This window comes from Carassius carassius, chromosome 20, assembly GCF_963082965.1.
Source record: "Carassius carassius chromosome 20, fCarCar2.1, whole genome shotgun sequence".
Lineage (NCBI taxonomy): Eukaryota > Metazoa > Chordata > Actinopteri > Cypriniformes > Cyprinidae > Carassius > Carassius carassius.
The window spans coordinates 26498631-26523917 of record NC_081774.1 but is presented as its reverse complement, the minus strand read 5'-3'; the positions used below and the strand labels follow the sequence as shown (position 1 = coordinate 26523917).

At 36.8% G+C, this 25287-nt stretch overlaps 1 protein-coding gene across 2 annotated transcripts in view; it reads right to left on the bottom strand.

Moving 5' to 3' along the window:
- Nucleotides 1-159: 159 nt before the first annotated feature.
- The window catches only part of LOC132096748 (adenylate kinase isoenzyme 5-like), a 125404-nt gene continuing 100276 nt past the window's right edge, over nt 160-25287 (bottom strand). The window contains exons 9-14 of one of the 2 annotated variants that reach the window (XM_059502335.1): nt 19123-19165; nt 17989-18033; nt 13378-13541; nt 3110-3226; nt 2067-2261; nt 160-850 (exon numbers count right to left, since the gene is read on the bottom strand). In XM_059502335.1, the coding sequence (XP_059358318.1) occupies nt 785-850; nt 2067-2261; nt 3110-3226; nt 13378-13541; nt 17989-18033; nt 19123-19165 (630 nt within the window). In that variant the 3' untranslated portion in view covers nt 160-784. Of the gene's footprint in view, nt 851-2066; nt 2262-3109; nt 3227-13377; nt 13542-17988; nt 18034-19122; nt 19170-25287 lie in introns of both variants that reach the window. The other variant, XM_059502334.1, reaches the window with a different exon arrangement.

The window sequence follows — 25287 nt, the reverse complement described above, 5'->3', positions numbered from 1 at the left end:
CACTGCAAAGGATCCATTGTTGAGCATGCATTGTAATGTAAAATTTCTTCAAATTTGGCCTGTTCATATTCAGCACATTTTCTTCTTCGGGTGAACTATTCCTGTAACCGCAATAAAAAGGTTATTATTTCTCATAGCTATTGATTTTAAGGAACACAATTAAACATATGAAATGTCTTTTATTTCACCCTGGTTGATAAGGAATAATACAGTTATCAGACCTCATTGTGAAATTCATCCATTCATTGCACCCGTGAAAGCCAGAATGTGAAATTCAAAACATTTCCCTCTCCAACTCATTAATTTCTGCTTCAACTATACAATAAATCACAATTCTGGCATGTTTAGCGTGATATAAAGCATGAAGTTAAAATATAAAAAGGCTCTCCAGTGGCCGGTCCATAATTCTTCTCAGATTTTCTGATTTCAGTGCTTAAGGATACTGACTGAACAACAGTCCAAACGCATCAAACGACATCAGACTGTCGTAAATAACCCTCTGTCCGTGTTTTATGGAGCTGAAAGCGAGCTTAAGCATATAGATTCAATACCAAGAGATAAACACTGTTGATTTATTGGGCTGGTATTTACAGTGTACGACGATGCTATGAAATGAACAGGTGCCAGTTGCTGGTTGGTAGTTTCTCAAGTGAATGTACCATACAGAAGCTGTAATCACAGGTGTGTGTGCGCGTGATGAACTGTGGTGTGTAATGCGAGTCAGTTGCGGTGGAGCTGTAGGTGATGGTTTTGTCCTCCAGGGGGCAGTGCGAGTCCAAGCTCTCTAGCAGGAGTCCAAGACGAGGCAGATCTGCTCAAAGACATCTTCTGGGGGCTGCTCGGCATCAATCTACATACACGCACACATAACACGGCTGTTAGAAATCATAATCTGAAAAGTAGGGCAACAACCCACAGGAGAACTGTCATACAGCGCTAAAATATCCTACAAACACACGGCTGCTCTGAAATTTGTTTATTCGTCAACGTAGACAGGTTCATCTGTTTGCTTTATGTTGTCAACATCACTCAATCATCAGATATGAATATAGTGTAATGATTCAATTCTGTCCCAATAAAAGCGTTTTCCGTCAAACAATCAATAAATAAATTACAATTGCAAATGCTTTAAGATGAATGGCATGAATGGAACCTTTTTTTTGTAGATATTGGTGGATTTACATTTGTGTCTGTTGTTAATCTTTTGAATAAACAGATTTAAATGATTATTATATCTTTGAATGACATAGTGGGTGCACTTCTCCTAGATCAATATCTACTAAATGAAGTATTTCAGAGCATACTGGAAAAAAAGCCTATTTAATAACATAAATCTTGTACGCCTTAAAACACAGTAATATTTCCACAAGGTTTTAAGGTTTGCAAATCACTATAAACATGCATATACTAAAATGTACCATTGTATAACCATGTTTTTTAGACATATACCACAGCAGTACCAATGTGTTCTTTGAAGCAACTTGGTGAACCATGGTAGTCATTTAGTGAAAATCCAAATTCTGTCATTTATCCACCATGATGTCATTCCAAACCTGTAATATTGTATTTTTTTCTGCAGCACAAGAAAATATTTTGGTGAATGTTGGTGAATGCATTGACCGTTATTGTATGGATGGACAAAAAAAAATTAACATTTCGCAAAATATCATTTAAATACTCTAGAACAATATGATGGTGAGTAATGACAAAATTTGCATTTTTGGAATCCCTTTGAAAAACTGCCTCCCTTCCCCAGAAATCAGAGGTTCAGATCCAATTTAGCTACTTTCATTTATCTGACATAGTGAAAAATGCCCTGGCATGACAAACACCAATCTGGTTACTATGGATGCCCTTTGTGTAGTCAAAATACAGTAACACATATTTGAAGGATTTGTTTTTAGGATGAATGTCAAAAGCAGACTAAAATCATTAAATGTGCTGATTCTAAAATGTTCTTTTTAGCTTGGGGTCAATGTAACCAGTCAAAATGTTCCACACAGTGGCCAAATTACAATGAAACTTCACTGCTATGACTAGTTGTAGCTTGGCGTTTTCATACCCACCTTGTGCAGAACTTCTCTGTGTTCGTAGTGACTGACCACGGGATTGACCAGGCTGCAGAATCCGTCCACTCTACGGCGAGTGTCTCTGTCTCGGGCTTCTTTAGTGTGCAGGCTGCAGGTGGCCCTCTGCTGCAGCCGTTGACTCATGATGTCTGCAGAACATTCCAGGAACAGAACTATGTCGGGCTGCCCCATCTGAAACACAAGCATGTATTTTATGCTAGAAATGGAACAAGCACTGAATGCCAGGCAATTTCTGTGAGAAGCAGGCAGTGACATCGTGAGCACTGCTTTAATTACATAATTAAATATGACTATATTTGATTTCAAACACTGTTTGAATGGTTTCATTGTGGTTTCTTGTGGTTTCATCTGTTTCATTGTCTTCTTGTGACTCTGTAATGGATAATTCATACATGAAAATTATTCTTTATGCTCAGAACTATTATTTCACAAATGAAGCCTGGTGAATCTTGTTATTGTCATCCTGGAATTTACACATGGGTACATCTTCCAACATGGTTGTTTAATGAATGAAAGCTACTGTACGCACTGCATCATTTAGGGTTAAAATAATTGTTGCAAAGCATATAACATGGCAGTAACATGTTAATCACTGCAATAATTATCCAATACTAAATCTTCAGCATTTGCTTCTTTAAATCTAGTGTTAAAGATTTAAATAAAAACATAAAACACATTTATATACAACCACATGCAAAGGACATTTGAGAGCTGCAGTGGAGGGTAGATTTTCAAAAAAATGACAGCATATCTTCCAGCTTATCTCAAAGAATGCCATCACAAGAATGCACATCACATTTTGTGGGCATAGAACACTCTTGAAAATGTCTCCTTTTGTGTTTTTCACAAAATAAAGATTCATATACCTTTGAGACAACATGAGTAAACAATGTCAGTTTTCATTTTTGAGAGACCTATTTCCTATTACTTATAATGTCCCAACATATTTCATGTTTCATTGACTGCAGTGACTGCAGTCTCACTCTCTGTGATTTCATCTTTTCCTGAAAATCACTGACCTTGGCTTCATACTCTTGCGCCTGCTTCACATTCTTTGGGAAGCCAGTGACCAGGAAGCCCTTCCCCTGACGCACAGTGGACGCCATGGCCTCGCACAATAGATCCAGCAGCGTGTCCTTTAACACACACACACACACACACACACACACACACACACGAGAAAACTAGATTAACACTCACATACAGATTCACAATCCGTGAGAACGGCTGGATGTATGAGAACACAGGTACAAACACCCATTGGATTAGAATTGAGAAGTCTGATGTCTGGGACAACTAAAAGTAGTTCACAGAAAATGTTAATGACAGTCATGTTGCTAGGCAACACCACTGTAACATAAATCATCTGATTAAGTCTGAATCTCTCTGAGCCAGATGCCAAACCTTAGCAAATAAACACAACAGCAACAGCCTAATTTAGTGGCTGGAGGGCCTGTCTGCCTATTTTTATTACAGTAAACCTGAATATTTCAGTAAAACAATTTTAATGGGTTTGATTGTGTTTGATCCTTATCCCTATTGTCTGTTGTTAAATACTTTCATTCATGCATAGTTTCTGTCATGAAACTCTTCTGAGTAGCTGATGCTGGTTTTGATTCTTCTAAAGTGGCAGCATAGTCAATTGATTTCTGTTTCCTATCTATTTCAGTCCTGACCTGGTAGAGCTAAGTACTATACACCATGAGAATTTTCTTAAGCCCTCCTCTTCCCCAGCACCACCTGTCTAGATCTGTTCTCCTTACTTTACCTTGTGGCAGCAGCAGCACTGACACGGTCTACACTGGATGTTCACTTTCTGGCATACTCAACATTTGAGTCTGCTGACAACAGGACAAATTGAAGAGTGAAACTTTGTCCACTTTGATGCATCTGGTTTAAACAACTTGTTTGTTGCTCTCACTTAAGAATTGAATTTATTTTTAATGGTGTGCCTGATCATGTTGGGGGATTGTATGTTTTTTTTTTTTCAGAGCATTTCACTGCAGATTTTTTGTTGTTGTTGCGGTTGTGGTTTTGTTTTTGTAAATGAGGCACAGTGTAATGGAGACTTTGTTGAAAGATGATGCAGTCTGCACAAACTGTAGGTTTTTGCAATGCTGCAATGCTTTGGCTGTAAATTATGGTTTTATATTGATAATGCTGTCGAAACACTTATTTTACTGACAAACCTTTAAGGATTAGTTTACTTAGTTTCAAATTAAAATTTCCTGATAATTTTCTCATCCCCATGTCATCCAAGACGTTTACATCTTTCTTTCTTCAGTCGAAAAGAAATCAGGGTTTTGGTGAAAACTTTCCAGGATTATTCTCCTTATAAATGGACTTCAATGGCTAACAAATGGTTGAAGGTCAAAATTACAATTTCAGTACAGGTCTTATAAGGGTCTTATCCAGCAAAACGATCGGTATAAATTAATATAAAAAATGAAATAAATGTATATGCTTTATAAACAGAAACACTCTCCTTGCCGAGTGTCCTCAACTTCATGTAATACCTAATTACGTTGAAAAGTTCACGTGTGATGTAGGTGGAAGTAATGACTCAAGTGTTTACAAGACAAACATGCAAAGACTAAGTCAAAACCCCGTTACAAAAAAACTAATTAAATTTGTGTCATTGAACATACAACAACTTTTGAACGGTACTCCTTTTCCACATTTGTAAACACTGACGGAGTCTGTACTTCCACCTACGTCACACATGACCTTTTCAATGTAATTAAGTATTGCTTTGATGTGTCTTCTAGCCTTTAATCACTCTTTGGGGTCAAAATGACCCCAATGGACTTTTCCTTCATTTTTTAAAAGTGTTACCTTCATTGCAGGGGCATGAAACTTGGTGACATTTCCTAAATAATCTATCTAAACATGCACAAAAAAACTGGGCTTGATTTGGTTGTTCTAAAGGTGTGTAAAAAAAAATTTACCTTTTAAGGTCTTTGGGGTCAAAATGACCCCACATTGAAAATGAATGGGAAAATGCAAAAAATTACTTTTTAAAATTTTGTTTGTCAAAAAAATAAAACTAAATCCATTATAAATCTGAAAATTTCTACAAATAAACCAAGATCTGGTCCTAGAGCATAAATAAAAAGTAGAACGAACTTTGTATCTCATACACACACACACACACACACAAACACACACATGTATGTGACTGCAACAGAGAGCATTTTTACAGAAATTGGCAAATAAAATTAACTAAACTGGCATAAATCTAAAAATTTTTACATTTAATTCAAGGTCTGGTCCTAGAGCATAAACCCAAAGTGGAACAAACTTTCTATCTCATACACACACACACACACACACACACACACACACACACAAACACACGTATGCCACTGCAACAGAGAGCATTTTTATAGAAATTGGCAAATAAAATCAACTAAACTGGCACAAATCTGAAAAATGTCACATATGCAGCATGGAACAAGCTTGTCCCCCCCACACACACACACACAGATAGAGAGAGAGAAAGAGAGGGAAAGGGCAGATACAAGAAAGATGAACTTTTGCACTCTGAGAAAGTTTACAGTTAGATGAAAGAGCTGCAGCAGCATTTTGAAAACATCCCAGTTAGAGTATAAAAGTGGCAGTCTGGTTCCCGCACACAGCTCATTCTGTGACAGCACTATGGCCAAAAGGTCTTTAGTTCATCCATCCACAAAAAGAAAGCGCTGTGAGGTGTGTCCACGCAGCAGAGACGTGGAGTTCAGATGGGACTGCACAAACTGGAAGAACATCTGCACTGCTCATACTGTCAACATCTGCCAGATGTGCATCGACTTTAGTTCATGATATGAAGTACCATTATCAGTGTTTTGCACTCTGCTTGTTCTTTCACATGTTTATTAGCCATGTGATTTATAAAAAAAGTTGTTCTGTGTACCCTTCACTCCTGTTCATTACAGTTTATTGGTGCTGTTGTTTTGTATTATATTGGTTTATTTACTTTTAAAATTCATCTTGTTCTAAAATCTCTTGTTCTAAAAAAATAAATAGTTGTTGATAAATAATTTTCTGAAATAAATAGTGTGTGATTACAATCATGTCATAGTGGTGACTTGTAATGTTTTTTTCAAATGTATGTATAATAATTTGCAAAAGCAGATAATTCAAAATATATTAGAAAACAACAACAAATTCTAACTCTGACAAAACTACAGATTTTTTATGTATTTCAAAATGTTTAAATAAATATTCACAAAATATATATCATAAAGTTGTGAGGAGAAGTTCAAGCATCAAGAAAAATGAAGTGAAAATGAATGAGTCTCTATAGCACTCTAGTGGATACATGTGGCCATTGCACTTTAATTCCTAACCCATAAGAAATAAAGTTTTTTGACTAACCTTTAGATGGCAGTATTCTATCCCTAACACATAGAGCAATGTCCAGAAACTATTTAGATTTAATTAAGATCATCATTTAAGTGATTTTTTCTTTAAAAAATCATTTTTCATGAGCCAATTTATGGCCTAGTTATGTAATTGTGCAGTAAATAGGTAAAAAACTTCAAAATTTCCACAAAAACACAGCATAAATGTATAGTTGAGAAGTAAATAAAAAAATGATATATAGTTTTCCATATAAAAAATGTATATTTCCTTATGCAATCGCTTTTTAAAAGTTTGGGGTCAAAATGACCCCAAAGACCTTAAGTGTTGTCCTTTTTTAGGAATGATTAAAGGCTAGGGTATCAAGTGGCTTCCTGCTTCCTTGTTTGCCATGCTGCTGGTTTGTGATCATAGCTCCATGTAGCTTTGTTTTTCTATAGAATGGTATAATATATCTTACTATCACTCTCTCTTGTTTAAAGTGATAAAATATAACTTAATTCCCAACATATTTCTAATATTATTTGTCAATCTAATCTGATTCCTTTTATCATTCCCTTTATTCTACAGCCGTGAGTGCAGTGCGCCTGCAGTGCGTTAGCATTTGTTAGCTTGTCATTAGTGTTTCCATTCGTGCCTATCACTGTTTTCATTTTTTCCTCTCCTCTCTCTCGCTCCATTTCTTTTCTCTCTCACTCAATTGTTCTCACAAGTTCATCAAACAACTGTGTTAAGAATCATTCATCAATCACGGTGAGTAATGGCGTCTCCTGCTATTGTTATTTGCACTGCTTGCCACATGTATAGTTTATCTCTCTCTGTCGGCGACAAGGGATTCACATGTGATAAATGCAGGGAAATAGTTAGGCTGACAGAGAAGATTTTAGAATTAGAGACATGCATCCAAACTTTAATTGAGGACCGTAAGAATGTGAGGGCTCTAAATATGGCTTTGGATGCCTCACGTCACTATAGAGACTGTGTCTGTTCCCCGAACTAGAAAATACAAAAAACGTCCAAACCAAGTTAAGATTAACAATTTAATTGAGGTTCAACAAATAAAAAACAGATGCAATACGGATAAACAAATGATAAAGCTTGGCTTATTGAATATCAGATCCCTTTCTACGAAAAGCACTTTTTGTAAATAATATGATCACTGATCATAATATAGATGTACTCTGTTTGACAGAAACCTGGCTAAAACCTGATGATTACATTATTTTAAATGAGTCCACCCCCCAAGATTACTGTTATAAACATGAGCCACGTCTAAAAGGCAAAGGTGGAGGTGTTGCTTCAATTTATAACAACGTTTTCAGGATTTCTCAGAGGGCAGGCTACAAGTATAACTCGTTTGAAGTAATGGTACTTCATATAACATTATCCAAAGAAACAAATGTTAATGATAAATCCCCTGTTATGTTTGTACTGGCTACTGTATACAGGCCACCAGGGCACCATACAGACTTTATTAAAGAGTTTGGTGATTTTACATCCGAGTTAGTTATGGCTGCAGATAAAGTTTTAATAGTTGGTGATTTTAATATCCATGTTGATAATGAAAACGATGCATTGGGATCAGCATTTATAGACATTCTGAACTCTATTGGTGTTAGACAACACGTTTCAGGACCTACTCATTGTCGAAATCATACTCTAGATTTAATACTGTCACATGGAATTGATGTTGATGGTGTTGATTCATGCCAAGTGATTCAGCCAAGTGATGATATCTCAGATCATTATTTAGTTCTTTGCAAAATTCATATAGCCAAAATTGTAAATTCTACTTCTTGTTACAAGTATGGAAGAACCATCACTTCTAACACAAAAGACTGCTTTTTAAGTTATCTTCCTGATGTATCCAAATTCCTTAGCATATCCAAAACCTCAGAACAACTTGATGATGTAACAGAAACTATGGACTCTCTCTTTTCTAGCACTTTAAATAAAGTTGCTCCTTTACGCTTAAGGAAGGTTAAGGAAAACAGTTTGACACCATGGTATAATGAGCATACTCGCACCCTAAAGAGAGCAGCCCGAAAAATGGAGCGCAGCTGGAGGAAAACAAAACTAGAGGTATTTCGTATTGCTTGGCGGGAAAGTAACATATCCTACAGAAAAGCATTAAAAACTGCTAGATCCGATTACTTTTCTTCTCTTTTAGAAGAAAACAAACATAACCCCAGGTATTTATTCAATACAGTGGCTAAATTAACGAAAAATAAAGCCTCAACAAGTGTTGACATTTCCCAACACCACAGCAGTAATGACTTTATGAACTACTTTACTTCTAAAATCGATACTATTAGAGATAAAATTGCAACCATTCAGCCGTCAGCTACAGTATCACATCAGACAGTGCACTATAGACCCCCTGAGGAACAGTTCCACTCATTCTCTACCATAGGAGAGGAAGAATTGTATAAACTTGTTAAATCATCTAAACCAACAACATGTATGTTAGACCCTATACCATCTAAGCTCCTGAAAGAGGTGCTTCCAGAAGTCATAGATCCTCTTCTGACTATTATTAATTCCTCATTGTCATTAGGACATGTCCCCAAAACCTTCAAACTGGCTGTTATTAAGCCTCTCATCAAAAAACCACAACTTGACCCCAAAGAACTAGTTAATTATAGACCAATCTCAAATCTCCCTTTTCTGTCCAAGATACTAGAAAAGGTGGTATCCACACAATTATATTCCTTCTTAGAGAAAAATGGTATATGTGAGGATTTCCAGTCAGGATTTAGACCGTATCATAGTACTGAGACTGCTCTTCTTAGAGTTACAAATGATCTGCTCTTATCATCTGATCGTGGGTGTATCTCTCTATTAGTTTTATTGGATCTTAGTGCTGCGTTTGACACAATTGACCACAACATTCTTTTGCATAGACTTGAATACTTTGTTGGCATCAGTGGAAGTGCATTAGCATGGTTTAAATCGTACTTATATGACCGCCATCAGTTCGTAGCAGTGAATGAAGATGTATCCTATCGATCACAAGTGCAGTATGGAGTACCTCAAGGCTCAGTACTAGCGCCGCTACTCTTCACGCTTTATATGTTACCCTTGGGAGATATCATCAGGAAACATGGTGTTAGCTTTCACTGTTATGCTGATGATACTCAGCTCTATATTTCTTCGCAGCCCGGTGAAACACACCAATTTGAAAAACTAATGGATTGCATAGTCGATATAAAAAACTGGATGACGAGTAATTTCTTACTGCTAAATTCTGAAAAAACAGAGGTGTTAATTATAGGACCTAAAAACTCTGCTTGTAATAACCTGGAACACTGTCTAAGACTTGATGGTTGCTCTGTCAATTCTTCATCATCAGTTAGGAACCTAGGTGTGCTACTTGATCGCAATCTTTCCTTAGAAAGCCACGTTTCTAGCATTTGTAAAACTGCATTTTTCCATCTAAAAAATATATCTAAATTACGGCCTATGCTCTCAATGTCAAATGCAGAAATGTTAATCCATGCATTTATGACCTCAAGGTTAGATTATTGTAATGCTTTATTGGGTGGTTGTTCTGCACGCTTAGTAAACAAACTACAGCTAGTCCAAAATGCAGCAGCAAGAGTTCTTACTAGAACCAGGAAGTATGACCATATTAGCCCGGTCCTGTCAACACTGCACTGGCTCCCTATCAAGCATCGCATAGATTTTAAAATATTGCTTATTACTTATAAAGCCCTGAATGGTTTAGCACCTCAGTATTTGAATGAGCTCCTTTTACATTATAATCCTCTACGTCCGCTATGTTCTCAAAACTCAGGCAATTTGATAATACCTAGAATATCAAAATCAACTGCAGGCGGCAGATCCTTTTCCTATTTGGCGCCCAAACTCTGGAATAACCTACCTAACATTGTTCGGGAGGCAGACACACTCTTGCAGTTTAAATCTAGATTAAAGACCCATCTCTTTAACCTGGCATACACATAACATACTAATATGCTTTTATTATCCAAATCCGTTAAAAGATTTTTAGGCTGCATTAATTAGGTAAACCGTAACCGGAAACACTTCCCATAACAACCTATGTACTTGCTACATCATTAGAAGAATGGCATCTACGCTAATATTTGTCTGTTTCTCTCTTGTTCCGAGGTCACCGTGGCCACCAGATCCAGTCTGTGTCCAGATCAGAGGGTCACTGCAGTCACCCGGATCCAGTACGTATCCAGACCAGATGGTGGATCAGCACCTAGAAAGGACCTCTACATCCCTGAAAGACAGCGGAGACCAGGACAACTAGAGCCCCAGATACAGATCCCCTGTAAAGACCTTGTCTCAGAGGAGCACCAGGACAAGACCACAGGAAACAGATGATTCTTCTGCACAATCTGACTTTGCTGCAGTCTGGAATTGAACTACTGGTTTCGTCTGGTCAGAGGAGAACTGGCCCCCCAACTGAGCCTGGTTTCTCCCAAGGTTTTTTTCTCCATTCTGTCACCGATGGAGTTTCGGTTCCTTGCCGCTGTCGCCTCTGGCTTGCTTAGTTGGGGACACTTCATCTACAGCGATATCGTTGACTTGATTGCAAATAAATGCACAGACACTATTTAACTGAACAGAGATGACATAACTGAATCCAATGATGAACTGCCTTTAACTCTCATTTTTGCATTATTGACACTGTTTTCCTAATGAATGTTGTTCAGTTGCTTTGACGCAATGTATTTTGTTTAAAGCGCTATATAAATAAAGGTGACATTGACATTGACATTGACGTCACAGAAGTCTCAGCACATAGAGACTCTTTCACCTAGATATCACACTATAGAGACTGTGTCTGTTCCCCGAACTAGAAAATACAAAAAACGTTCCAAACCAAGTTAAGAGTAACAATTTAATTGAGGTTCAACAAATAAAAAACAGATGCAATACGGATAAACAAATGATAAAGCTTGGCTTATTGAATATCAGATCCCTTTCTACGAAAGCACTTTTTGTAAATGATATGATCACTGATCATAATCTAGATGTGCTCTGTTTGACAGAAACCTAATGATTACATTATTTTAAATGAGTCCACCCCCCAAGATTACTGTTATAAACATGAGCTGAGTCTAAAAGGCAAAGAGGGAAGTGTTGCTTCAATTTATAACAATGTTTTCAGGATTTCTCAGAGGCACATAGCATACAGGCCACCAGGGCACCATACAGATTTTATTAAAGAATTTGCTGATTTTATATCTCAGTTAGTGCTGGCTGCAGATAAAGTTTTAATTGTTGGTGATTTTAATATCCATGTTAATAATGAAAAAGATGCATTGGGAACAGCATTTATAAGACCTTGACTTAGACAATCACAGAGACAAGACCACAGGAAACAGATGATTCTTCTGCACAATCTGACTTTGCTGCAGCCTGGAATTAAACTGCTGGTTTCATCTGGCAACAGGAGAACTGGACTCCCGAGCCTGGTTTGACTTGGGTGACTTGACGTGTAGTCATGGACGTGCAACATAGAGCAGCTGAGCAAGCTGAGCATTTCTGTTTATAAAGCATACAATTTTTATTAAATTTAAAAAAAATGAACGATCGTTTTGCTACATAAGACCCTTATTCCTCATCTGGTATCATGTAGAGCCCCTTGAATCTGCACTGAAACTGTAATTTTGACCTTCAACCGTTTTGTAGCAGTTGAAGTCCACTATAAGTAGATTAATCCTGGAATGTTTTTATCAAAAACCTCTTTTCGACTGAAGAAAGAAAGACGTAAACATCTTGGATGATATGGGAGAGAGTAAATTATAAGGAAATTTTAATTTGAAAGTGAACTAATACTTTAAAGGACCCTCTTCTTAAAACTGTATAATTTCAAAGAGAGGGACAGAATGAAGTTTGAAAAAAAATTATAAAAAATGATAAAAAAATGTATATTTGTTTTTTGTGGCAATAAAATAAGTTATTAACATTATTGGATCACATGTAACACTTAAAATAAAATAATCCATGTCATGACTCTATTTAACTGTAATAATGTATGTGTGTATATATATATATGTATATATATATATATATATATATATATATATATATATATATATATATATATATATATATATATATATATATAAAGTGAGAGAGAGAGAGAGAGAGAGAGAGATAGATATAACTTTTAACAGAAACATTTTTTTAACTTTACACCTTACATGTTATGAGAAAAATTACGAAAATATTACAAATTAATGAATGCTTCTGGAAAATTCAAGCATCAAATTTGTCCATTGCTCACTGGTTCACAATCCTGCTTCCACAACTCCACAATCAGCTATCTGATTGATAGTGTTGTTTTTATTCTCTCTTTCAATGTGAACAGGCAGTCATTGTCCTTTGGGAAATAAACCAAATTTGAATCTTGTTTGCAAGGGCATATACAAATTTAGTTCAGGGCTCTGTAAATTAAACTGTCTGCTTTCCCCAAATTTATAATTGTCGCCTACTTCTAAATAGCACCAGGTATTCGAAAATTGGGGTTTGTCTGTGTGTTTTCAGTTGTGCTCTACTTCTGCTGCCTTTGGTTGTGCTCATACTTTACTTACTTTCCAAAAGCCTATTGTTTGTGAAGTACATGTCTGGAATTTATTATTTTTGTTTCTTCATGGTAAAAAAAATTTCACATGTCCCAGCAAATCTTCCTGTTTCAACAGGAAATGTGTCAATCCAGAAAAGAAAACTGTAAGTGCAAATGAATTTACAAAACCTATCTAATAATTCACCCAGCCTTTTTTTGAACACATCCAGCACTTTAAAGGTTAAACTATTACATAACACTTCTCTGCAAAATGTTACTGAGAAGTGTTATGAAATACAGTGACTTCCTGTGTTTGTAAATTCAGTGAAGTTGGAGCTGGTCATTGTAATTTTCTGTAATGGACTTAACAAGATTGTGCACCTCGGGAAGCTGCTCTCCTCTTTCCAAAAGGTCTCGCAGAAATTGTCCTCTCTCACTATGAGACTGCAACTCGCTGCACAGGATGTCCCCAGGACACAGGCGCTTCAAACTGTACCGCTCCTCTATCTTCTCCGATTGGAGAGCTTTCCCCGATCCCGGCCCACCTGGTCAGAATGAGAAAGTCGAGAATAAATCTATAATGAAATGAAAATGAATGAGAAAGATTGTTCTGAATAGTGGGGACTGGGGAACAAGGGCCAGATCCTCAGTAATTGACTGTCTTGGGAGATGTGGGATGGATTATCAGCAGATATCTTATGGTCTGTACCTCACACTATGCGCTGGCCCACCTCGACCTCACCATCTGACTAAAGTCCCAGAGGCTTTCATTAAGATTCTGCACACAGCTCAGGGCAGCCCTTATCTATCCAAACAGTCCACAGGCGGATTTCCCCTGGGTTAATGTCTCCTACACAACCAACAGCTGGTATCTATCTATATATATATATATATAAAATTAAAATTAAATTAAATGTATGCATTTAGCAGACGGTTTTATCCAAAGCGACTTACATTGCATTCAGGCTATCAATTTTTACATATCATGTGTTCCCGGGGAATCGAACCCCCCACCTTGCACAATGCTCTACCAATTGAGCTACAGGAACACACACACACATATATATATATATATATATATATAAAGCATATCTGAAACTTGTAAGAATGCTTCTGAAAAATCCAAGCATCAAAGAAAAAAGAAAAGGGTATTTGTCTTACCAAAACAGTGGAAGGACACTTTGTTAAACGCTTGAACTCTACTAGATAGCCCCTCCAATCGATAAATCTTATTAATGAACCGCAAAACTGAAAGTAATGCGCATGTGCAATGATGCAGAAATAGTATAATGACGTATGAAGCGCAGAATGAGCTGCTCTTTCTTTTGAATAAAGTGTTGTATAAATGTGTCCTGTCATTATAAAACTCTCCTTTTACTCGGAAAAATGTGAAGTGGAGCAGGACAACCTCCCACCAGTCCTTGTTTTGGATTCTCATCCACAAGCAACCGTTTTGTGTGCAGGGAAGGGCATTTTTACTGCGAGATAAATATGAGCAGCCCGGAACAGCAGTTTATATGTATATTTATCAATAAATGCTCATAAATGGATCACTTTATTTAGCATTCATGTAAACACTAAATTAAGATTTATCAATCGGATTTAATTCAGTCTGACTGGACCAAATATTGTGCATGTAAACGTAGCCATTGTCTAGGGATAAAATAAATATATTTAGCCACTCATCGTTACAGTTTAAAGCCATTTTTTAAATAATTTAAAGTTCCCCTATTATGGATAATGAAAGGCTCATATTTTGGTTTTGGGAGTCCCCATTAAAAGGATGACATGCATGCAAGGTCAAAAACCACTTTCATTGTCTATAATATTCACATTCACCTTACTTGCTCAACATCTCCCAAACGATTCGCTCAACGATTCATTTTTTCCAAATCCCTCCTTTGCGTGACTCTCATAAGAAATCAGAATTTCACATATAATCGCAAGCGACAAACAACAGCAAGGATCGTCCGTCATAACGGAGTCAGTCATAACATCTACAGCCAGTTTGTGTAGCTTCCATGTTGTTTAAAAGTAATTTAAAATCAACCAATGAAACTGGCTCCTTAAGATTCAGGACATTTTGCAGCTGATTCCAAGTGCAGGGGGCCGCATACTTGAACGCCCCTTTTCCCAGTTCGGTCCGGACTTGAGGGACAGATAATAATAATAATAAGTCCTCAGAACGAAGACAATATCATCCTGTACTTTTCTTTTCGATGTAAGATTGGAGGTATGGGGGAAGAAGACCAAGAATTGCCTTGTAGATAAAAATGTACCAATGATTAAGTATACGGGTGGACAATGCAGACCAACCAACCCGATCAAACAAAGAACAGTGATGAGTAAGTGCTCTAAAGTTTGTGATAAACCTAAGAGCTCCATGATAAACAGTATCCAACAGTTTCAAGCTTGTGATGGAAGCATTCATGTATATAACATCGCCATAGTCCAGCACTGACAAGAAAGTGGCAGCAACAAGCCTCCTTTTTGCCTCAAAGGAAAAACATGACTTGTTTCTAATATAAAAACCCAATTTCAGCTTTAGTTTCGTGTAACATTACAAATATCTTCACTGTCACTTTTTATTTAATTTAATGCACCCTTAGTGAAGAATAGTATTAATTTCTCCCACCAAATAAATAAATAAATTATCTTACTGGCCTACTGACTGGTTTATTTAACATTATCCATGTTATATTTCATCTGCAACAACATTGTATTTGATATGTTATAATATACATTAACCTTTAAATTCATCATTATGCAAACACATGCTCTCTGACCCTTCTGACCTTTCTAATCCTTACAAAATCAAGGTCCAGAAATGTAGCAAGGACATCGGTAAAATAATCCATGTGACATCAGGGGTTCAACTGTAACTTTATGAAGCTATGAGAATACATTTTGTGGGCAAAAGAAAAAAAAAGACTTTATTCAACAATTCGTCTCCTCTGCACATGGATTATTTTAACGATCTCCTTGCCATGTTTCTGGACCTTGATTGTGTAAGGATCCTTCTGTCTATGAAGGGTCAGAAAGCTCTCAGATTCCATCAAAAATATCTTAACTTGTGTTCTGAAGATGAATGGAGGTCTTACGGGTTTGGAACAACATGAGAGTGAGTAATTAATTGTATAAATTTTTGGGTGAACTATCCCTTCAATCTTGTTTTGCTTGGGTTTACTTCAAATAAACTTTTTACTGCAATTGGATCTTGCATTTTTTGCTCTAAAACAGCCATCATTACAAGAACATAGTGTCAACCGTAGCTCATCTGTGGACTGTCCTCGGCACACAAATATAGCATAACCATACAGCACTAGGTAAAAATGATGGTGCACTGTATTAATTATTTTTAATTATCTTGAAAAACAATCCATATTAAATCAAACAAATTAACATACTGTTTTTTCCATATAGTTTTAAAATATTGTGTCTTCTAAACAGATACAACAGAGAACAAATAGAGTCATTTGTTCAGGTGTTCTGCCTCTCAGATTTCAAAATGAATGGTAAAATAAATTTTGATCTTTACAGATCACAGTGCATTCCTTAAAACATTCACGCAGCAATCCTACCCAGTCGCTATTTGTTTCTCAATCCTTCACATTTGAACTTTTATATGCCAGTGAGCTCTAAACCAGAAAAAAAAAAACTCTTAAGCTCTCTATTCTATTCTAGAAATCTAGAAAACCTTTCAAAGGTGTCCCGAGTCTTGCTATTAGGTCTAATCTAATTATTTTTCTTGAGAGCTACTACAGTGCAGATACAGCTAGGATAAATCTTTCAGCAAGTCTTTAACTTGTCAGTTAGTGTCACGATTATTAGATGGAGTGCCCATGAACTTCATTAGAGGGCACTCCACTCAGGACCATTCCACCCATCAACCACCAGATGTCACTTGGACACTAGCACCTCTCATACTGTTGCACCACACCCGAACTACATTACCCATGAGTCACTGCATCACAATCACCCTGCCACACCTGCACCTCATTCATCAGCCAATTTCCTTGCCACACCTGCACCTCATTTACACACACACATAAAAGCAGCACACTCACTCTCACTCAATGCGAAGCCTTGTTTAGCCAGTCTGACATTTCCGAGCGTTTTTCCCTGTGTTTGTTATTCCTGTGTTTTGACCTTTGGACTGTGTATTCCGACTCTGATTCTCTGCTGCCTGTCCCGATCTCTGCTTGTTTTTGGTTACGATTCTGGTTATCCCTGACACACCTGACGCCATTCCTGATCTCTGCCTGTATTACCATTCAGTGGAATAAATGCTGCATATGGATCCGAACGCCTCCGACTCCTTGTTACAGTTAGGGTGATCAAGTGCACTCGAGAGTGTAATTCAATCAAGCTATCAATCTCAGATCCATCCATTTGACTATCGACAGCCATATCCAAAACAAAATTACAAGCCTAACTGTTGTACCAAACTGCTGAAGCGACAGAGGGCAGGAACACAGACCGTATCCACCAGGTTCCTTTCAACGGACCGCCAAATTGATTCCTTCACGTCTCTTTTCACCATAAAGAGATGTACAGCTTGGCTTTTGGTTCACTTCACTACATCCCAGTTGGCTAGAGTTTTTGAACAAACAAGAGGGAAGGAAAGCTCCTAGCATACAAAGACTTGGACCATCTGCTTTCCATTTATCCAGAACATAAATCAAGAAGACTGACAACCGTTTCAATAAGGAACCTTATTAGGACACTTCAGAAGCTTTCACCTGCCCCCAATTTCACAGTTCATTATTTTGCCTGTGTCACAAAAGAAACTTGGTAGTGCGTGTTATTATGTCTGATATAGTTTCAATGCTGTGATGTATGTACTTTGCATCACAACACTGCTTCCTGACTTGTTCTTCTGGGGGAAATGTAGGCACAATAAACATTGCTTTACAGGTTTGTCTGTAATGAAAACAATGTGCAATGAAATTATAGTTTAATGTGATAATGTCGTTTTGTCAGCTAACATACCAATCACAAAGATGACCTTTGATTTCTTGGTCTCCACGGGAAAACCTGGTGGAATATTGAAAAAGAAATTACAATCAGATAATCAACTTTAGCATGTCAAAATATAGCTTTGTAATGCCTTGCAGTACAATTAATGGTGGAAAATAATGACAGTAATGGAACAAATAAAATGCAAGGTTACCAATAACACATAAATGAAAATAAAATACAACCTTTGTTCATTTTTATCAGTACCGAGAGAAATTTTCATGACAGTCAGTGGTTATGCATCAGAATGATTACACCCAGCTTTGAGTTTGATACTTTTTAATTGTTTACTGACTTTTGAAAGAAAAGATTCAGTGTAATGTGGTGTCACTAAAAATCTGAAATATTAAAAGTCACAAAAAAAATTTTGTACAAAATATCCCATATTTTGAAATGACATTTACATTTTGCCACCTAAACACTAAGACCCAAATTTACTGAAATTAATCTCAAATTCCACAAATAAACATTAAGAATGAATTTCAAAGGTGATTTCACACAAAATAGTTACTAATATGTAGTTTCATGGCTAAAATCTTCAGTAACATCTTTTTTCCCCACAAGACCAAGAATTTAAATCTGCAGTCTGTAACTTTTTTGGTTAAAAATGATCAGAAATCAATATTTGATCAAGTACATAACCAGCCAGTGTTCAAAATTATCGCCTACTTTAGCCTGATTCACAATGGTAAGATTACAATAATGTTTTGTAATTTGAGTGGTAATGGTAAGAATTGTCTTATTTGCTTCATATATTCCAAGACTTTAGCTAGAATCTGTGATTTCCAAGTACAGAATCCACACTGGTGTAATGACTGACAGCCATACATACATCTCAAAACATTAGAATCATCCATGCTGGGGCAGTGCCGGTGCACATCCCAGTTTTTCAAACTGAGATAGCGACAAAGAGGCAAAACTTACAAATTGCAGCTTTAATTTAGGTAAGACTATATATTTTCTTAATTGTGCATTTCCCAATTTTTCACAACTGCATCAATAAACTGCATCAACAAGCATATATTTATTATATCAACAGTATAGTAATAAATAAGCCCACACACAAAAAACAAAACACAAAGATTAGTTGAGTGATACTGCACTCACTTTCTACAATCGCCTCTGCATATCCAGCCACCTCTTCGTCAGTCTGCCATAGAAAAAACACACATAAGAAAAGGAATTAAATTACTTTTTAAAAGCTCACAGATCGGTACAGGAAGACAATCATTTTATGATCAAATGCCCATCCATAGATCCTCTAAATAATGTGCCATCCAAACAGCAAAAGAACTGCACAATCTGACCTGCAATGTGTTTACACATTTAATCTTATCTGAGACTGCTTATTTTTAATTTAAATATTCAATAAAGCTGGAATTTATTATTCAACAGTGGTTGAACTCACATATGTCTGTATGTATACTTAGATTTTATGTAATTTCTTCATGAAATACATGTTTTTCTTAGACACTTTTTTCAAACTCTATTTGCCATTATAGGAGTCCTATCCTGTAATAGCTTTGATGTTGGAGAACACCTGGAAAAAGACCAGAGACCACTAATACAGAATCTCTCTAGGTCTTTCACATTCTGACGTCCTTGTTGTTACGTGTCCTTTTCAGTTCAATTCACTCATTTTCTATTCAGGTCAGAGGACCAGAATGGCCATGGCAGAAGCTTCCACTTTGTGCTCAGTGATCCATTTTTGTGTTGATTTTGATGTTTGTTTTGGATCACTGTACTGATGGAAGATCCAACCACTGGCCATTGTTAGATTTCTAGCAGAGGCAGTCAGGTTTTTATTTAAATTTTTTTGTTATATGTTGGTATTTAACAGAATCCATGTATCTGAATAAGATGTCCAGCACCTACAGCAGAAAAATAGGCCATCATTAAAGATGTAGCAGTATATTTAACTGTGGACATGGGGTGCATCTTATACCTGTGGATCACTTTAAAGCTATACTGTGTGTGCCAAAAAGCACATTTTTTTGTTTCATTTGACCAAAAGCCAGTCCCATTTGAAGTTCCAGTAGTATCTGGCAACTGAATATGCTAGAGTTTGTTTTTAGATGAAAGCAAAGGATTTATTTCTTGAAACCCTCCCAAACAACTTGTGATATAGGTGCTGTTTATTTATATATTTTAGGTTTTCTGACCCTTAAGATTAATTTCTGCAATTCTCCAACTGTGATCCCTGGAGAGTCCTTGGCCACTCAAACTATCAGGCAGATTTCTAACATCTCCAGTTGATTGAAACATCTTATCGCCCTGATGGCTGAAATTTGATTTCTTTAATATTTTATCTATTTTCTTACAGCTTTTTTATATTTTGTGAAGTTCAACAATCTTCTGCTGCACATCCGAACTACATTCTTTAGTTTTACTCATTGTTATGGATGATTAAAAAAAATTGTTACATGTATATTGTGAGTATATATACACACACACATCGAATATCTGGCTGAGAGTGCTGAGTCAGCAGTGAGTCAGCAGCAAAGACTTATATGAAAGGGACTGAAGCAAGGTTGTAATTAAGGACATTATTTTTTACTTTCAACAACCCCTTTTAAGAAGCAGTGTTATCATGGGAAATCCCCTTAATGAGTGATGAAAGGATAGTATGATAAAGATATTGCTTTCCTCAGCGGACATTTAAACTAATGTTTTATTGTGAATATGAGATTAAGCTGAAGAATAAATACTGTATCAGATTCAGGTAATAATCACACTTGTTCAGTCTATCTCTCTCTCACTAAACTCTACATAATACAGTCAGCTTTCAATGAAGCAACTCAACGCTCATTTGTTACTAATTCTAAAGTGATGTTTTCATATTAGTAATGGAGGCTAGGGGCAAAGCTGTTAAACTGTCAACCTGAGATTTGAATCTGGGACAGAAGGAAGTAGTTCCACATGCAAAAGTGTTTGTGTTTGTTTCTTATTTGTTTTTTAATAAAAACACTTAATAAACAAACTCCAGCTGGTCCAAAATTCAGCAACTAGAGTTATTACTAGAAGAAGGAAGCATGACCATGTTAGCCCGGTTCTGTCAACACTTCACTGGCTCCTTATTAAACATCGTGTAGATTTTCAAATCTTGCTTATTACTTATAGAGCCCTGAGTGGTTTAGCGCCTCAGTATTTTAACAAGCTCTTATCGCATTATAGTCCTCCATGTCCGCTGCATTCTCAAAACTCTGGCAATTTCATTAATCAACTGTGGGCAGCAGAACCTTTTCCTATTTAGCGCCAAAACTCTGAAATAACCTACCTAACACTGTTCGGGAGGCAGACACACTCTGTCAGTTTAAATCTAGATTAATGTGACTTTGCTGGAGCCTTGAATTGAACACCGGGTTTTGTCCAGAGGAGAACTGGAGCCATTTCACACTTATGTATTTGGAACTACATTCTTCCATCACATTAAAATCTTCCCAACCAACTTCTCATTACTGCAATGCAATGCATTTTCAGGGCTCTAGACTAACTTTTTGCACTGGTTGCACTGAGTCGCCTTTTTTTCTTAGGTGCACCAGCACAAAAGGTAGGTGCACCCAAATTTTCGAACACATCGCATTTAACACTGCAATGTTACAAGTTCATCTTTTTTTTTTTTTCCATCGCTGTCCATATAGGCAATACTGACTTGTAGCCTTAATGAATAACTAACAATCTGGTCAACATAAAGTTCTTTATTTGAAGCACAATTCTACAAGAAAGGTAACTTACTGAAAAAGTGTTGGTGCTTAAAGTGCTTCACTGAGCTGAAATTTAAACTTAAATCATCTCAAGATAAATAAAATAAAAAGAAAATTTTAAAAATGCTAAATTACGTGTTTTAAGAGCTTCAAACTGATAATCTCATGGCTTAATATTTTATGGACTGTCCTATATATGGACTATATTTTGTCCTGATGTATGTTGTTTCTTGTTTTCTTGTTGGGTGGAGGAGCACCCTTAATTTTGTTGTACCTCCACAGTGCAATGACAATAAAGGTTATTCTATTCTATTCTATTCTTCTAGTAGCAAAATCTTCCGGACTTGGCCCCATTACACTGATTTTTATCAGATCTTCCACTGTGTCTTAATGAAGGGGTGCTCTATTGTCTGATTTGAACAGCTAAACAGTCCCTAAGCTTATACTACTTTTTCAGCTATTAAAATAGTTCAGTTTTGTATGTAATAGCAAAGTGATTACATTTCTTTTTTTTTATTATTAAGTTAATTTAGAAAAACGTTTGGAGCATTTTTTTGTTAAATATAAATTTTAGTTTTTCTTTTTTTTTTTAATAATGACCAAGCAGCCAGTTCAGTTCAACAGTTCAAGCATATAAAAATGTTTAAACGTTAGACCCAGATAAACTGAAACTCAGTGAAAACATGCCTCACGGACATGATAAATATATCTATAGAACGCAACGTATCTATACTTAACCAAATAAAACAAATCGAAAACAAAAACTCTTTCATTATAAACATAATCCGTAAAGATGCACATCTCTCTAAAGGCACGTCTAATAAGGAGATGACGAGTCAGGCTCTGCAACTTCTTCCTTGCGACACACCCTGAGAAAACACTGGTTTATTAGTGAATAATTAAAATATCTCCTTACTATTTCCCCGTCACATGTATAGTAATTACTTTTTCCGGTGCTTTGCAGCAAGCTTAAAGGGATAGTTCACCCAAAAATCAAAATTATGTCATTAATAACTCACCCTCATGTTGTTTCAAACCCGAGTGACCTCCGTTTATCTTCAGAACACAGTTTAAGATATTTTAGATTTAGTCTGAGAGCTCTCAGTCCCTCCATTGAAGCTGTGTGTACGGTATACTGTCCATGTCCAAAAAACATCATCAAAGTAGTCCATGTGACATCAGAGGGTCAGTTAGAATTTTTGAAGCATTGAAAATACATTTTGGTCCAAAATTAGCAAAAACTACAACTTTATTCAGCATTGTCTTCTCTTCCGTGTCTATTGTGAGAGAGTCAATATAACAATGCGCAAAAGTTTAAAGATCTTGAAATTTACTCAATGTTTTGTTTTTTTGTTTTATTTTAGTGTGAAAATATGACACTTTTATACAGTAATTATTTTGAGTTTCATCAGGCTTATTAAGTCAAAAGCGTGAGGTTCTTCATGTTTGTACACCACAAAAAAATGGGAACTTGACAGTTTGTGACGTGATTACTCTGATTAAAAGAGTTCTGGGCTGTTTAACAGAAAAACCTTAGAACATTAAAACTTGACACTTTTTGCAGCATTAGAGAAGATGAGATGAAAAAAGAGAGCGTGTGGGAGGAGTGCAGGGTGCCACTGATAAGCATGTTTGTGATGTGGGCAGGCCAGCCGGTCTGATGACTCACTGGCAGAAAGAGAGAGAGAAGTGATACACAGACCCACATGCCTGCAAACAAGCGCTACCTTGGATCACTTAGGCCACAAAGCCTGGCCATACACACTGAGTATGACCACACCAATAACTACCAGTAGTGCTTGATAAATAGGATTTTATATGATTCTTACATTTTTATATTTGGATCCCTCAGTCTTAAATATCTGAATATGGCCTACATGCAAATACATCAAAAGATAGCTTTTTAGGGTGTACTCACACTAGCCAGTTTGAACCGTGCCCGAGTGCGTTTGACCACCAAAGCGCGGTTCGTTTGACTAGTGTGAGTGCTCCGTACCGTGCCCGGGCGCGGCTCGATTGGCCGGCCCTGGCCCGCTTGGAAGAGGTGGGCCAGAGCACGGTTCAGTTGGACTCGGGCGCGGTTCGCATGCAGTGTGAGCGCTAACCGTGCTGGAGCACGGAACAGGACGCGTGGCGTCACGGTTTTGCGACGCTCCAAAAGCTCAGCTGGTACCTTGCAAACCTCCTCATACGAGCAGCACGATTACGTGAAATTTTTAGCGCCACTAAGGTGACACATCTGTTTAACAACAGGCTGTGAGAGGGCTGTGGACCACCGTGGACCAAACGACACAAAATTATCCACAAAGAAAACAGAGCGATGGACTCCATTGTGTTCAGAGAGCGCCGCTCTTCCTTCCCGAAACCGTCGTACCATAATGACGTAAGCGTGCTCCGGCATGAATGCTGAAACCCTATGTGAGTGCAGGCCAGAGGGGGAGTGGGGACGGTGGACAATCGTACTCGGGCCCGGTTCATGGCAACCGTGCCTAGTGCGAGTACACCCTTAATGTTGTTTTCTTTTCAGGACGCATCTTATATATTGCTTAAAATATGACTCTTACAATATTTCAAGAAGACTGTGCTTAAAACAAGAAAGATAACTTCAACTTGTTTCAAAACAATATTTTCACAAGTTTATTCCATATACTATTCAAGTGCAAGCTTTAAGATGGTTTAGATCCTGCCTGTCCGATCGCTACCACTTTGTTTAATTAAACGGGGAGTCATCTCAGTTATCACCAGTAAATTTTGGAGTGTCACAAGGATCTGTCCTAGGTCCTCTGCTATTTTTAATATACATGTTGCCCCTTGGTAATATTATTAGATAATACGGGATTAGTTTCCACTGTAATGCTGATGATACTCAACTAATGTATATTTTTCTACAAGACCAGATGAAACTTCTAAATTATCTAAGCTAACAGAGTGTGTTAAAAATTTTAAAGATTGGATGACCAATAGTTTTCTCCTATTAAATAAGGATAAGACAGAGATATTATTTGTTGAACCAAAAAAAAAAAACCAGTATACAGAACCTTTTGGATAACAATTTGCAACTAAATAGATGTACTGTTTCTTCCTCTACAGTCAAAAATCTGGGTGTTATATTAGACAACAACTTGTCTTTTGAAAATCATACTTCCCATATTACAAAAACATCTTTTTTGTCCTTTTAGAAACATTGGCATCATCTCTTCTCGGGTGTTCTGGAGGCCAAGCGGCATTGTATAATCACTGCTATAAAAATAAAATAAAAAATAAACTACCACAGTACAGTACATAAACCCAAAAACATGACACTATCATTGTATCATGAAGTTTAGATATGTTTTATATCTTTTTACTGAAAAAACAAGACTGAAATATTGATTAGCATACTGATTTTGCAATGAAGACCTCTGGGTACAATCTCTTCCATCACGTTTTTACTCTCACTCCTTATCCACACTTGTTTTCTCTCTCTGACCATGAAGGATGTTTTCTCATGAATATCAATCTGCCTCTCATTCATTAGTTGTGCAGACTGAACAGCCGCGAAGGACGGCCTGATGTGCTGTGGACGTTT